General features: G+C 45.6%; 1 protein-coding gene across 1 annotated transcript in view; it reads left to right on the plus strand.

The window, feature by feature from the left end:
* The first annotated feature begins 16,056 nt into the window (after window positions 1-16,056).
* LOC311135382 (protein O-GlcNAcase-like) overlaps window positions 16,057-16,693 on the plus strand; it is a 44,909-nt gene continuing 44,272 nt past the window's right edge. Inside the window, exon 1 of the mRNA XM_084169318.1 lies at window positions 16,057-16,318. Coding sequence (XP_084025444.1) covers window positions 16,147-16,318 — 172 coding nt within the window. The 5' untranslated portion in view covers window positions 16,057-16,146. The remainder of the gene's footprint in view (window positions 16,319-16,693) is intronic.

Genomic DNA, 16,693 nt, shown 5'->3' on the forward strand with positions numbered 1-16,693 from the left:
AAGCAAATCTTGTCTGCTAAATTTACTAACATAAGGACAACTCATAGTATGCTGTTATGTTCTTCTGAAATAGTCTACATTTTCTTCATATCATGTTTCTTTAGACCTGTAAAATAAATGGATTTATTGTGATGGTGTAGGCTATATTAAATGGATTTATTAGACTTTTTAAAATGTAGATGTTATAAAGGTCTGCATCAGTGGCTTGTAGGCTGTGTGGAAGCCAGGAGATGCTAAATGTGTTTTTGTTAATTAACGGTCAATTACCGTGAGACCGGCAGTTACAGTATTTCCTTGACAATCACCGGCTGACAAAATGTCATGACCGCCACAGCCCTATCCATGCCTTCTGGGAATGTTATAAAGTCCAAAAGTTATGGGCGGAGAAAAAAAGTTAGCTGTCAGAAGTATTACAATGTGAATATACTTTTAATCCGTCTGTCAGCATATTTCAAGACATGGCATATGAGGGTGCAGTGAGATACCCGATGGGTTGGAAGATACTTTTAAAATCAATCATCTTTAAAAAATGGATACTTAACTGGAAATCAACCAATTCTCAGTCGTTAACGCAATGGAAAGGTCAAATGCTTAATCTAAAAATGTTAAGTGAGTTGGCTACGAAGAGAAGCAAAATGGTGCAGTTTGAGGCCATGTGGTGGAACGTGATGCAGGCGTTCGAGATAGGTGTGTGTGCTAGTAGGTCTGGGCAGGTGTGATGTAGTTGATGTTTGTATGAGGTTTTCGTTTTTATGTGTATGTTTTGTTAGTTATAAAATACAATCTTACAATAAATTTTAATTAATGATTTTTGTGAATCAAATCAATTTGTTTATGCAAGTTTTCATTTAACAAAATGTTCAACATCCAACGGTTAAACACATTTATTCAAGACTAGGATGGCTTCGAATGGCTTTTAGAATAGTCCACCACAGTGGACGCATCATAATACCCATAAAACCTAGCGTTAAAACAGAAATGGTTCCAATAGTTTTTCCGCCATTCATTTTTCACATCATGGATTTTACAAACACTTCCAATTAAGGGTGTTTAGTGTAGGCTTACCTTGGCGTGACGTTTTGATAACCGTGTAATTCTCCCTCGGACAAGGTTAGTTTTATCAATATGTTCGCCTTAATTTTCTAAAAAATATAAAAAATGCTAAATAGCAACAGAGAAGACCTCAGCAAGACTACACATTCCTGCAGGAAGCTTCTGAACGTCATCTCCAGCCGACACTGTCAGCTACCGTTCACCAGCGCGATCAGAGACCTGTGCCCAATCCATGATGAATGGATTGAAAGTGTTGAACTTCTTCCATCCTCTTTCTCTGTCTTAGCTAGCTCCTGACTACACTTTAGCTAGCTAGTTAGCAGAGCAGTAGATCAAATGATGAGAATGAATTTTAAAAAATCTAATGACATTCAGAATTGACCTGAGACAAATCTTCAAAGGCACAGTCTTGTACATGCATTCACAGTCTTGATTGATAGGATCCTGATAGAATGTTCTGCTGCCTGCAACATCCTCCAGCATGACCGGTTTGGCGGTGGGTCAGTCATGGTGTGGGGTGGCATTTCTTTGGGGGGCCGCACAGCCCTCCATGTGCTCGCCAGAGGTAGCCTGACTGCCATTAGGTACCGAGATGAGATCCTCAGACCCCTTGTGAGACCATATGCTGGTGCGGTTGGCCCTGGGTTCCTCCTAATGCAAGACAATGCTAGACCTCATGTGGCTGGAGTGTGTCAGCAGTTCCTGCAAGAGGAAGGCATTGATGCTATGGACTGGCCCGCCCGTTCCCCAGACCTGAATCCAATTGAGCACATCTGGGACATCATGTCTCGCTCCATCCACCAACGCCACGTTGCACCACAGACTGTCCAGGAGTTGGCGGATGCTTTAGTCCAGGTCTCGGAGGAGATCCCTCAGGAGACCATCCGCCACCTCATCAGGAGCATGCCCAGGCGTTGTAGGAAGGTCATACAGGCACGTGGAGGCCACACACACTACTGAGCCTCATTTTGACTTGTTTTAAGGACATTACATAAAAGTTGGATCAGCCTGTAGTGTGGTTTTCCACTTTAATTTTGAGTGTGACTCCAAATCCAGACCTCCATGGGTTGATACATTTGATTTCCATTGATAATTTTTGTGTGATTTTGTTGTCAGCACATTCAACTATGTAAAGAAAAAAGTATTTAATAAGATTATTTCGTTCTTTCAGATCTAGGATGTGTTGTTTAAGTGTTCCCTTTATTTTTTTGAGCAGTGTACATACACATATATATATACATACATACATACATACATACATACATATATATACATATACATACATACACATACAGTGCCTTGCGAAAGTATTCACCCCCCTTGGCATTTTTCCTATTTTGTTGCCTTACAACCTGGAATAAAATTTGATCTTTTGGGGGGGGTTGTATCATTTGATTTACATAACATGCCTACCACTTTGAAGATGCAAAATACTTTTTTTGTGAAACAAACAAGAAATAAGACAAAAAAACAGAAAACTTGAGCGTGCATAACTATTCACCCCCCCAAAGTCAATACTTTGTAGAGCCACCTTTTGAAGCAATTACAGCTGCAAGTCTCTCGGGGTATGTCTCTATAAGCTTGGCACATCTAGTCACTGGGATTTTTGCCCATTCTTCAAGGCAAAACTGCTCCAGCTCCTTCAAGTGTGATGGGTTCCGCTGGTGTACAGCAATCTTTAAGTCATTCCACAGATTCTCAATTGGATTGAGGTCTGGGCTTTGACTAGGCCATTCCAAAACATGTAAATGTTTCCCCTTAAACCACTCGAGTGTTGCTTTAGCAGTATGCTTAGGGTAATTGTCCTGCTGGAAGGTGAACCTCCGTCCCAGTCTCAAATCTCTGGAAGATTGAAAGGTTTCCCTCCAGAATTTCCCTGTATTTAGCGCCATCCATCATTCCTTAAATTCTGACCAGTTTCCCAGTCCCTGCCGATGAAGAACATCCCCACAGCATGATGCTGCCACCACCATGCTTAACTGTGGGGATGGTGTTCTCGGAGTGATGAGAGGTGTTGGGTTTGCGCCAGACATAGCATTTTCCTTGATGGCCAAAAAGCAACTCCTTCAGGGTTATCTTTGGTCTCTTTGTTGCCTGTCTGATTAATGCCCTCCTTGCCTGGTCCGTGAGTTTTGGTGGGCGGCCCACCAGAAGACAGAACAACGCTACCCTCCCTGTCTGTACCGGACATTGTGAAAAAACAAGGGCACCTGGGGCATGCAGGCATTCTGACTGGCATGGCGCTGTCGGTGGAGCAGCACGAGGCTATACGGCAGGCAACAGCTTGACAGCACACCAACCCCAACTGGCACACGATGAGGAGAGGGAGGATGACGGCCAGCAATTATGGAGCAGTGGTTAGGGCCAAGCGCGTTACTCCGTCATTGCTAAAAAGGGTCCTTAGATCAGTCGTTGGATGGGGTGTTGTCTGTAAAGTGGGGCACAGATAATGAAGAGGAGGGCATCAAGGCATTCAAAATGGCTACAGGGATGGATGTGCAGGAGTCTTTGGGTCACTGGGTCTGGGACCCTGGGTGCCTCACCGGATGGTCTGGTGGCAGTGGCAGAGTCCCTATGGTGCAAGGGACCTTACCATTAAAGAGGCAGTGAAGTCTAAGGATTTCTATATCAAGGAGGGAGGGTCTTACAGCCTCCGTGAAGACCGTCCTTACTGGCACCAGGTCAGCTCCACATCACTGGAAGGGACACCTGCATCTTTGTTGTGTGGACCACCAAAGCCTCACCATCCCCATCCAGCGTGATGACCTCTGACAGACTCATATTGCTCCTCCTGTCAGTACCTGTTCAGGGAAGCCAATGTCCCAAAAGTATTCTCTCTCACACACACACACACACACACACACACTAGGCTCCCAGAATAGGTTATATTACATACAAGTTTTGCTCAAAGCAGCCAAATAAAGTAATGTAGTTAACTTTATAATGGGCACAGTGGGAATTTTTTATATGTGATGTTCAAATGATTTCTTACCCCATGTCTTACTTACTGAAGGCCCCAGTCATTCCTGACTGTACCTGACATCGTTGAAAAACAAGTGAACAATGAATAAAGATCATACACAAACAATAGGCTCCTAGAATAGGTTATATTACATTAAAGTTTTGCTCAAAGCAGCCAAATAAAGTAATTTAGTTAACTTAAGTTCAATCACAATGGCTGGTTTGAGTGCATCTCCTCAGTTTCATTCAGTAGTACAACAATTCACATTGCATTTTATCATGGGCACAGTGGGAATTTATATCTGATGTTTAAATGATGTCTTACCTCCAGAGTGAGAGAGTTCATCACATCCAGAAGATCTCCTTGCTGAGGGTGGCATTGACCGTGCACGGCTTCTCGTGAGGTGAGCCTGATGTTCCGCATATCACGTCTAAAACATGGGGAAAAGGGGACAAAGTCAAAATTGTGTTATGACAACACAAACACACCTTGGGCAATGTGAGAAGTGGTCCCTCAACAGCCAATCTTAAGTAATGAGAACCATACACAAACATACTGCGCAGATATATCTACAAATTAATTGTTGTATCACATTTGATGAGTTACTGACCTTTCCGTCCTCAGGCTCGATCTGCTTTAGTCTCTACAACTGGACGCTTGCGCAATGTGACAAGTGGACCCTCAACACCCAATCCTCATGCCTTATTGTTTGTTCTTGTTTCCCAATCAAGTATTGATCTTCCTCTTCTGCCATGGTGGATGAGCTACTTTTTCTGGTAAATACAGGGCCATCTCTTTCCCACCGGAAAATGGCAGCTAAAGACCAGAGTGTTGTCACTGGGTTTCCGGTCCACCCATCTGAATGACAAAAAAGTTACTTTTACTAGCTAGCTAAGTTGATTACTAATAAAATATCCCCAAAATGTTCCATACACACAAAAAGCTTATTTCTCTCAAATGTTGTGCACAAATGTGTTTACGTCCCTGTTAATGAGCATTTGTCCTTTGCCAAGGTACTCCATCCACCTCACAGGTGTGGCATAACAAGAAGCTGATTAAACAGCATGATCATTACACAGGTGCACCTTGTGCTGGGGACAATAAAAGGCCACAAAAAATGTTTCGTCACACAACACAATGCCACAGATGTCTCAAGTTTTGAGGGAGCGTGCAATTGGCATGCTGACTGCAGGAATGTCCACCAGAGCTGTTGCCAGATAATTGAATGTTCATTTATCTACCATAAGGTCGCCTCCAACTTTGCTTTAGAGAATTTCCCGTTTCCCACAGGGGGCCAGTATGAAAATGTATGCACTCACTTAACTGTAAGTCGCTCTGGATGAGAGCGTCTGCTAAATGACTAAAATGTAAATGTAAATGGTGCCGGCCTAACGTTAGCTAGCAAGTCTGACTACACGAACGGTGAGTTAACGTTAACTAGCTAGCTAAATATCCCTTCCCTGATGGGCTAACGCTAGCTAGCATGTCACCACGTGAAAAGGTATGACTACACAAACCGTGAGCTAACGTTAACTAGCTGGCTAACTCATTAAAGACTTGTCAATAAAACAGTCACAAGTCATTATGCTAGCCTATGTTGGTTTTCCTTTTACTTGTAAGGAAGGCAACATGTTGTAGTACACATAACTACAGTTGGTGGTTTAGCTAACTTTCAATGCACCTAGCTAACCACAGATCTTTGACCTAACCAAAATAGCTTGTTAGCAGCTAGCAAACAGGGCTTACCTTATCACACGGCTCCAGCGATGCCTCTCGATTACAGAGGTTGGAAAACGATAAAATACACGTGTGCTTATCGGAGTAGTGGTTACATAGCACAGAACCATCGTTGCTTCTGATCGACGGAGAGCCCTAAGGTTAGCTAGTTCACTACAAAGGCCAGAGGGTATTAACAATTATTTGAGAAACTAAAAATGCTATAACATCTATTTGCTAGGTTACTTGCTACTTGTCGATGAGAGTTTGCATGGAGAAATGTGAGTTGAGGGATGACGTCAAAGCTTGCGACAGGATGTGTAGTTCTGAATGATAGCCACATTAGTGGCTAATTAGCATTTACTTTTAGGTGGGTAGTTAAAGACAAATATATTGATAAAAGTTACCTTGTCCGAGAGAGAATTGCGCGGTTATAAAAACGTTACACCAGGGTAAGCCTTCACGAAACACAGACCTTATATGAAGTAATTCTAAAATCCCCAAAGGAAAAATGAATGGTGAAAAAACGATTGGAACCATTTCCTGGTTTTACCGCTAGATTTTATGGGTATTATGACTCACACTGTGGTACTTAATGAGGGCTGAAATTTGTTTTGTGTTAATTGAGTTTTTTGTATCATTTACATTTTAGTCATTTAGCAGACGCTCTTATCCAGAGCGACTTACATGAGCAATTAGGGTTAAGTGCCTTGCTCAAGGGCACATCGACAGATTTTTCACCTAGTTGGCTCGGGGATTAGAACCAGCGACCTTTCGGTTACTGGCACAACGCTCTTAACCACTAAGCTACCTGTTTTTTATTAATGATCTTTCATTAATAAAAAACATTGTGTGGCCTGAATCATGTTAAGAAACTGTTGATCAGTTGAACTTTTTAAATTTTAAATTTTATTTAACAGTAACATGTAAAACACAAAAAACAGAACAGCCAGAGGGATTACTCAAAAAAAATTAGAGAAAAAAATATATATAAAAAAATAACACAAATCCACATTATATCAAATCAAATACAGACATGTAACGAATACATTTTTTGACATTTTGTTTTGTATACGTTTTAATAGTGCTAAATAGTTTTCCAAATCTGATTTTTTTTTAATAGAAAATTGGCTTTTTCCTTCATAAATTTTGATTTGTGTATGAAATATTTTCCTAATAAAATAAAGAGATTTATGACATACTGACATTCAATTGTGGAATCAGTGTAGTAAAATACACTGCTCAAAGAAATAAAGGGAACACTTAAACAACACAATGTAACTCCAAGTCAATCACACTTCTGTGAAATCAAACTGTCCACTTAGGAAGCAACACTGATTGAACATGCTGTTGTGCAAATGGAATAGACAACAGGTGGAAATTATAGGCAATTATAGCAAGACACCCCCAATAAAGGACTGGTTTTGCAGGTGGTGACCACAGACCACTTCTCAGTTCCTATGCTTCCTGGCTGATGTTTTGGTCACTTTTGAATGCTGGCGGTGCTTTCACTCTAGTGGTAGCATGAGACGGAGTCTACAACCCACACAAGTGACTCAGGTAGTGCAGCTCATCCAGGATGGCACATCAATGCGAGCTGTGGCAAGAAGGTTTGCTGTGTCTGTCAGCGTAGTGTCCAGAGCATGGAGGCGCTACCAGGAGACAGGCCAGTACATCAGGAGACATGGAGGAGGCCGTAGGAGGGCAACAACCCAGCAGCAGGACTGCTACCTCCGCCTTTGTGCAAGGAGGAGCAGGAGGAGCACTGCCAGAGCCCTGCAAAATGACCTCCAGCAGGCCACAAATGTGCATATGTCTGCTCAAACGGTCAGAAACAGACTCCATGAGGGTGGTATGGGTCCAATTGAATCCAATTGAGCACATCTGGGAAATCATGTCTCGCTCCATCCACCAACGCCACGTTGCACCACAGACTGTCCAGGAGTTGGCGGATGCTTTAGTCCAGGTCTGGGAGGAGATCCCTCAGGAGACCATCCGCCACCTCATCAGGAGCATGCCCAGGCATTGTAGGGAGGTCATACAGGCACGTGGAGGCCACACACACTACTGAGCCTCATTTTGACTTGTTTTAAGGACATTACATCAAAGTTGGATCAGCCTGTAGTGTGGTTTTCCACTTTAATTTTGAGGGTGACTCCAAATCCAGACCTCCATGGGTTGATAAATTTGATTTCCATTGATAATTTTTGTGTGATTTTGTTGTCAGCACATTCAACTATGTAAAGAAAGAAGTATTTAATAAGATTATTTCATTCATTCAGATCTAGGATGTGTTATTTTAGTGTTCCCTTTATTTTTTTGAGCAATGTAATATGTCAAACTTAGATATTTCAATGGTTGTATGCATTTTGTTGCAAAGATATAGTTGAACGTCAGTCCAGAACACCTGACTATGTAAACAATTACAAAATAAGTGTTCAATAGATTCAGTTTCTAGTTGATCAGTTGAACTGTTGAGAATAAAAAATGTGGTTTGACACATGGCCTGTAACATGGTGGACAGGAAAAAAAGGAAAGTGGAACATTTGAGTAAATATGGAGTGGATTTCACAAGCCTGCTGGAAGATCTGATGAAAGAGAATATAGCAAACAAGAAAAAGAGTGGAATATGTTTTGAGTGAATATGGAATAGAGAATGACAGAATATTTGGAAGAGCTACAGAAGGAAATTAAACTTGACGAGAGTGAGGATTAATTAAATGTGGAGTGTAGAGGGAAGTGGTGTGGTGAGGAAGGTTGGCGTCAAGTGCAAAAAGAGGGATAAGTGCTCCAGTAACTCAGAGATGGAACCTGACGAGAGTGAGGATGACTGCCGAGTTCGAGCCTCGTTCCGATGATGACAGAGATTATTCTGGCCCAGTGGGAGTGAGATTTGTGGAGAGAATGGATCCTTGTATTCTGGCTGATCCATATGTGATGTTGGGTGGAGAAGAGGTTGGGGACTGTTGAGTTGGTGAAAGTAACTTGAAGTGGACTTGTGATGATTCATTGTGTTTCTTCCATCCAGAGGAAGCGGGCGCTCCGGACCACACGACTAGGGACAATAAATGTGACTTGCTTTCCTCTTTGGAGCAGGGCGCTGTTGAAAGGAGTGTTAACAGGGGTGGCATTAAATGTGGAGGAGGATCAGCTGAAATGGAAGATTCCTGGTGTCTGTGACGCCCACCGTTTGGTGCGACGCAGACCCGGTGGAGAGAGTGGTGAAACGGAGAAGACATTGTCTGTCCTGCTGAGTTTTGATGCAGTCTTTTCCCAACAAGGTCAAGTTAAGATGTGCTAGTTATCCCGTGAGAGCTTTTGTTTTCCGAAAATACTACAGTGTTTTAGGTGCCAAGCTTATGGTCATGTTGCAGCAGTGTGTAGGAGAGAGATTCCTAGATGTGAGAAGTGTGCAGGAGGGCATGAAAAGAAGGAATGTGTAGTGTTAGTGGAGAAAGTTGTGTGTGGAAACTGTGGGGGTGCCCATGACAAGTGCATAACTATATCATAATTTTCCATTTAGAAAAATTGTTGGGAAAATTATTTTTTCTATATTTTGTTGCAATGTTTTTATAAACCATGTCCAATATTTGATTGGCAATAAAAAAAAAAAGCCTCATGTTGATGTTGGTCACATTACTGCTAACTAATGTGAGCTCGTCATGCTGTGCGCACAGTGCAGTTCCAAAACAATACAAAGGGTGGAAGCCTAGAACACAAATTAATGTTTTGCATGAAATAATGTTCCAGTTACTTGCAATATAGCAGGATTTTAGGCTGCCATCCTTTCGATTATGTTTAAATGTTAGCAGCACTGCTAGCTGGACTGGGTAGTCCCTAACGTTAGTTAGTTAGCTTAACGTTATCTGTCAGTACAGCTTTTGAGTCAACATCTTGAAAGGAAAGTTCCTCGAATATGGCTTACTGTGAGGTCAATAACTCTGAATAACATCATCATGGGCTAACAACATGTACTATAGTAATAGCAAGATAAAAGTTTACCTCTTGTTCTCCTTCTCAACTTTGGGCTCTCTCCCTCACAGAGTGAACATCTTCTTCTTCTTCTTCAATGTGGTTTAACGGCGGTTGGCATCCAATTTGTTGCATTACCACCACCTACTAGACTGGAGTTCAACTCCCTTATCTTTCCTTGAAAAATAAACCAAAGCAAAGAAATATCCTACCATCTAACACTACACTCACACCTTCAACACTACAACTAATAATTAACCCCACCCTTCTCCACTGTTTAAATACACTCACTCCTACCTCATGCCCTCAACCTGAATTGAAGGACATCACCACTTAACACTCCCTGTAACTCTTCTGCTGTCAAGTCTCACACACCCAAATACCTCTCTGCAGCTGCCACCACCACCTCAATTTTCTTCGATTTGCATTCCATCCCTGCAGTACAATGAATAACCATTGCTATAAACGCTAAAAATCCAATCTTGTTGAACCATATATCACTTTTTGGTTTATCTCTCTGTACTGGTACATCTCTACTACTCACACCATTTCTCTCAGGATCCCTCCCCCTTGACTCATCTTCCTCTACTTTCTTCACTGCCTCCGCATATGACAACTTCTTCTCTACTCTTACCCTGGATACCTCAACCTGCTTCTCTCACACTGGACATGTCTGATCCCCAGCCCCATGTCCACCCCTACAATTAGCACACACCACCACTTTCCCCACTGCTTCACACTCCTTTGTCTCATGCCCTTCTGCACACTTTTCACACCTTGGAATCTCCCTCCTACACACTGCTGCCACATGCCCATAAGTTTGACACCTGTAACATCTTAAGGTATTCGGCACATATGCTCGCACTGGATAACATATATCCTAACCTCACTTTCTCAGGCAAAGACTCAACTTCAAAACTCAAAAGTACAGACAATGACTCTTCTGTTTCCCCACTCTCGCCACCCTGTTTACGTCGCACCAAACGATGAGCATCACACATCGGGAATCTTCCCCTTCAGTTGGTCAACTTTTACATTCACTGCTACTCCAGTAATCACTCCTCTCAATGGCGCCCTTTTCTTAAGAGCGAAACAATTCACAATTCTTTCCCCCATTTGTTTAACTCTGAGCGCCTTCTCCCTCTGCCCAACAGAAACACAAACAATTATCACTAGACCACTTCTGGTTACCCTCACCGATTCCACTTTACCCAACGCTCTTTTCACCCATCTTGAAACCACAATTGGATCAGCCAAAAGGCAAGGATCTATTTTTTCCACAAACTTCACTCCTACTGTCACAGACTAATCTTTATCCTGACCCGCTGTGCAATCCTCGGGCTCCGAGTACTTCACCACACCTTCCACCTCCGAAACATCACCCTCATTCACTTTGTCACACCCTGGCTCTAGGACTCTATATGTTGAGCCAGGGTGTGGATATTCTATAGGTTGTATTTCTGTGTTGGCCAGAGTGGTTCCCAATCAGAGGCAACGAGTGTCAGCTGTGGCTGGTTGTCTCTGATTGGGAGCCATATTTATAGAGGCTATTTGCCCACATATGTTGTGGGATCTTGTTTCTAGTCTGTTTGTGTTAGACCGTGAACTGTCACGTTATCGTTTTGATCGTGTCTCTAATAAAGAGTATGTTTGCCTGCAACGCTGCGCCTTGGTCCTCCTCTGTATACGACGATCGTGACAGAAGATCCTACCAAACCAGGACCAAGCAGCGTGTCCAGGAACACACGCAGGAGGTAACGCTGGTGGATGTCCTCCTCGGCTGGGGGCAGATTACGAAGGAGGAGGCCGTCCGGTACCGGAAGGCGATGAAGGGGGAGACCCAGGCAGGAGTGGAGAAGCGGCGTCAACCGGGCCGTGGTCGGACAGGCGAGAGGCACCCCCAATAATTTTTTAGGGGGGGGCACACGGCATGGGCGACTGGGCAGCAGGAGGCTGCCACAGGGCGAATTGGGAGATTAGGAGAGGAGGCCACCGGGTTTTGGGGGCCAGAAGGCAGGTTGGCGGAGCCTTGATGGAGAGCAGAGCCAACTCCCCGTACTCAGGCATGGCAGCATGAGACTGGGCAGGTTCCGCGGTATGCGGAGCTGCGCACTGTGCCACGAGTGGTCCGGCATAGTCCGGTACGTCCTGTGCGAGCACCCCGCACGTGTTGTGCGAAGGTGGGCATGCAGCCAGGACGGAGTGTGCCGGCTCAGCGCTCGTGGCCTCCAGTGCCTCTCCTCGGTCCCGGATATCCTGCGCCAGTGTCACGTGCTGTTATGCCAGTACGGGTACACAGCCCTGTACGTCCTGTGCTGATGCCTCACACAGAGTGTGTGAAGGTAGGCATTCAGCCAGGACGGGTTGTGGCAGCTCTTCACTCCAGGTCTCCTATCCGTCTCCACATCCCGGTCCGGCCTGTCCCTGCTCCACGCACCAAGCCTACGGTGTGCGTCGCCAGCCCGGTCCGGCCTGTCCCTGCTCCACGCACCAAGCCTACGGTGTGCGTCGCCAGCCCGGTCCGGCCTGTCCCTGCTCCACGCACCAAGCCTACGGTGTGCGTCGCCAGCCCGGTCCGGCCTGTCCCTGCTCCACGCACCAAGCCTACGGTGTGCGTCGCCAGCCCCGTCCGGCCTGTCCCTGCTCCACGCACCAAGCCTACGGTGTGCGTCGCCAGCCCGGTCCGGCCTGTCCCTGCTCCACGCACCAAGCCTACGGTGTGCGTCGCCAGCCCGGTCCGGCCTGTCCCTGCTCCACGCACCAAGCCTACGGTGTGCGTCGCCAGCCCGGTCCGGCCTGTCCCTGCTCCACGCACCAAGCCTACGGTGTGCGTCGCCAGCCCGGTCCGGCCTGTCCCTGCTCCTCGCACCAAGCCAGGGGTGCGCATCGTCAGCCCGGTCCGGCCCGTTCCTACTCCACGCACCAAGCCAGGGGTGCGAGTCGTCAGCCCGGTCCGGCCCGTTCCTACTCCACGCACCAAGCCTACGGTGTGCGTCGCCAGCCCGGTCCGGCCTGTCCCTGCTCCTCGCACCAAGCCAGGGGTGCGCATCGTCAGCCCGGTCCGGCCCGTTCCTACTCCACGCACCAAGCCAGGGGTGCGCATCGTCAGCCCGGTCCGGCCCGTTCCTACTCCACGCACCAAGCCAGGGGTGCGAGTCGTCAGCCCGGTCCGGCCCGTTCCGGCTCCACGCACCAAGCCAGGGGTGCGCGTTGTCAGTCCAGCACAACCCGTGCCTGGGTCACCGGAGCCAAAGCGGTCCGCTTCTACGATGTCCGGTCCAGCTCCAGCCAGCGGGGCCAGACCGGACCAGGGGCGCCACGGGGGGATGGTGGAAGGGTGGTGGTCAAGCCCGGAGCCGGAACCGCCTCCGAGGAGGAATGCCCACCCAGCCCTCCCCTGGTGTGTGTACGTTTAGGCGCGGTCGCAGTCCGCGCCTTTAGGGGGGGGGGGTACTGTCACACCCTGGCTCTGGGACTCTATATGTTGAGCCAGGGTGTGGATATTCTATAGGTTGTATTTCTGTGTTGGCCAGAGTGGTTCCCAATCAGAGGCAACGAGTGTCAGCTGTGGCTGGTTGTCTCTGATTGGGAGCCATATTTATAGAGGCTATTTGCCCACATATGTTGTGGGATCTTGTTTCTAGTCTGTTTGTGTTAGACCGTGAACTGTCACGTTATCGTTTTGTTGTTTTGATCGTGTCTCTAATAAAGAGTATGTTTGCCTGCAACGCTGCGCCTTGGTCCTCCTCTGTATACGACGATCGTGACACACTTCCATTTCTACTTCTGTCTTCAGCTCACTTTGCTTACATTTCCTACCACTCTTCTTTAACAAACCTTCTCCCTTTTTCCCGCCATTTTTAACTGACTCAAACTCACAATCTTCCTCCATCTCTCTCTTAGACTTCCTCTGCCTCTCTTTTTCCCTCCATTCCTCCTCATTCATCCAAGTATACGTCTCCTTATGATTATACTGCATTTCTCCAAACCTATATCTGTTTCTTGCCTTCTGTAAGGACCCCATTTTCCCCCTCCTTTCCCTTCCGGCGTCTATTCTATCCTCGGCCTTGACCTCTTCATTGCTCTCCTCTTCTGATCCGCTGTCTTTCTCTCCTGAATCACCATCGTCTTCCGATCCCTCATCCGAGCTGTTATCCTCACTATCATCGGGACTTACTCCCTTTCCAACTGCTCGTCTTTTCGCTGAAGAAGCCATGCTCGACCGCTTGTCTTCTGCTCGGGTAAAACACAGAGTGAACAGTCGCCCGTGCGCGCCAAAATATAATTTATTTGGACGAATCAAAAATGACTTTGGAAAACCACTTTGACTCCGCCTCCTGAAGTGCCACTGTACACAGAAATGCTGGTTTTAGGCAGCACTAAAAAGGCAGGGCAGGGCAGGGCACATGATTAGCACGTCGACTGACCTGTATGGTGGACGGAGAAAATAAATTCACTTCATCCATGCTACTGTTCTTTGATGAAGAGTCTCTCCCTTCTCATGTAAAGTTAGGATTCATGAGATACCCTGTAAGAGCTTTTGTGCACAAGCCCCTTCAGTGTCATGAATGTAAAAGATTTGGTCATGTGTCAAGTGTGTGCAGAAGGGAAAGGTTGCAACTGTGGAGGTGAACATGCGCCTGAATTCTTGGAGTGCCCTGTTAGGGTGAAGGAGAATGAAGTGGCAAGGGTAAGGCGTGTCCAGCGTGTCTCCTATCTGGAGGCGGTGAGAAAATTGGAAGGAACCAGTGACGGGGAAGAAGCAATGGTAGTAGAGCCCCCACGACCAGTGACGGTTTCTCATCACCCGAGGGATAGTGAAATGCTACATGTTAAAAAGGTGGACTTTGTATTATTTATTGCAACTGTACAGCACAAGCGGAGAAGAAGTCTAAGAAAATTGGAATGATTGTGAATGCTGCTGAACGCTTTTTGGGTCCTCGTGATTTCACAGCCGAGGCCGTGCAAGAAATCCTGGCGGTGAACGTACCCATATCACAGGCCCCTGAGCCTGTGTAGGGATGTATTTTGGAGTGGACTTTGATTGAAGGAGTGTGATGGGTTTTCTTTTGTATGATGTCGTTTTCCCCCTTTCCCAAAATGTATTTTTGTTGTTTCTTATTCAACACCCCGTCCAGCTGGTGGCGGTAATGCACCATTAAAATTGGATGCCAAATGCCGTTAAACCCCATCGAAGAAGAACAAGAACAAGAAGAAGGCACATGATTGGAGTATTCATTGCAGTGTGTAATGCAGTGTAGGCTAGTTTGTTTTACACCATCCCAGCAGGGCAAAAGAGTCAAGGCTGAGAAAAAAATCATTCGGGGCTAGAGCCCTGAAAGCCCAGGTCTGGTGACCCCAATGCCCATGGGACTGAAGATCGGAGGTGTCCGATGAGAGAAAGGCAGGTTGAGGTTGCCAGGGTTAGAGTAGTACAGAAGGTGTCGTATCCTGAAGCAGTGAAGAGAGTGGTAGAGAAAGATGGGTACAGGGTGAGGGTGGCGGCAGCTGCAGAGAAGTACTTAGGATTGAGAGGTTTTACTGCAGAAGATTTGCAGGGGGTGTTGAGTGGTAGTGTTCTGTCCTCCCAGACCGTTGAAGTAGGATTAGATAGGGTTAAATAGTGGAAATAGCCTAATAGTTGGCAAGGTAGTTTTCCTTTTCCTTTTTCCTAATTTTGTATTACTGGAAGTTAATGTTGGTAGGCCGTGACTGGTCTCACACTCCAGTACAGTAGGTGGCGGTGTATGCACCTAAAAGGAGGATGCGATCCGCCAACCCAACCCCAACGAAGAAGAAGAACTCCACTATCTTGGTTGTGGAACTCTACTCTACTATCTTGGTTATGGAATTGTGTTTTGCCACAAAAGTCCGGTTGTGACTGGTTTGATCCAGTCTTTTGAGCATGCGCAATCGGTGTAAACAGGAAGAAGCTGCGAAAACCAGGGAAAATCTAGAAGACGACTAGATATTCAACGGAAATAATCATAACGTTCATTGATTAATCGTGATTATATTATTTTACCGCACGAGTATGTCAACAAATACAATATTATATGATATTTATTCTGAATGAAGTATTTTAGCACAGTGGTACACGACGATAGTCAGCATTGCCAGCAACGTTACGTTAGCTAGTAAATTTTTTTTTGACAGATTGGCAACTAACTGAAGCTAGTAGCTGTCGTTTCGTTTTACTAGAAAATTGTTCGCAAGAACCTAATTTGGACAGACAAGTCGAGCAATATTTTTGCACACTGCGGCCTGTGAACAACGCCGGGGATTGTCAGTAAACTAACGTTACACGTTAGTAAACTACACGGTGTATTTCCCCTCTCCTTTCAAGTCCTCGCGATGGCCTGCTAACCTCCTATTGTCGGAGTTTCAGGTCAGACTCCCCTCTTGTTCAAACAAGTTTTTTTTACAACAGACAGTCTATAGAAATGGTTCAGAAAGGTAAGGCGGTGGTGGGGACGTCTCAAGTGGAGGTTGAGGCGAGCCCAAACTCGGGGCCGTCTGAGGCTGGTTCCGAAGCCCCTGGCTCAGTGGAAGAAACGAGAAGCATCGGGGTGGAACTATCGGGCCGCAGGAAATTCATCAGTGGAGTCGTGGAGGGTGAGCAGAACATATTATATTGAAAAAAGCACGTTGATTTGCTATAGCTAGTGATTTTCGTGTTATGATTTTGATGCATATAGGATTTGCAGACTAGTCAGATGCAGAAAGAATGCCAGAATAATTAGAGAATGATTGTGATTATGCAGGACTCTTATTAACACTGTATTGTGCTATTAACAACTACTCAAGGTCGATGACCCATCCTGGATGTTGTTATTTTTTAATCGATCAGGGCCTGGTTTCCCAAAAGCATCTTAAGGCTATCATTAGAAACTTCTTAGGAGCATCTTAAAGCTGCAATATGTAACTTTTTGGGCCACCTGATCAAATTCACATAGAAATGTGAGTTATAGATCTGTCATTCTCATTGAA

This window comes from Coregonus lavaretus (assembly GCF_964263955.1).
Source record: "Coregonus lavaretus genome assembly, chromosome: 1".
NCBI classification, from domain to species: domain Eukaryota; kingdom Metazoa; phylum Chordata; class Actinopteri; order Salmoniformes; family Salmonidae; genus Coregonus; species Coregonus lavaretus.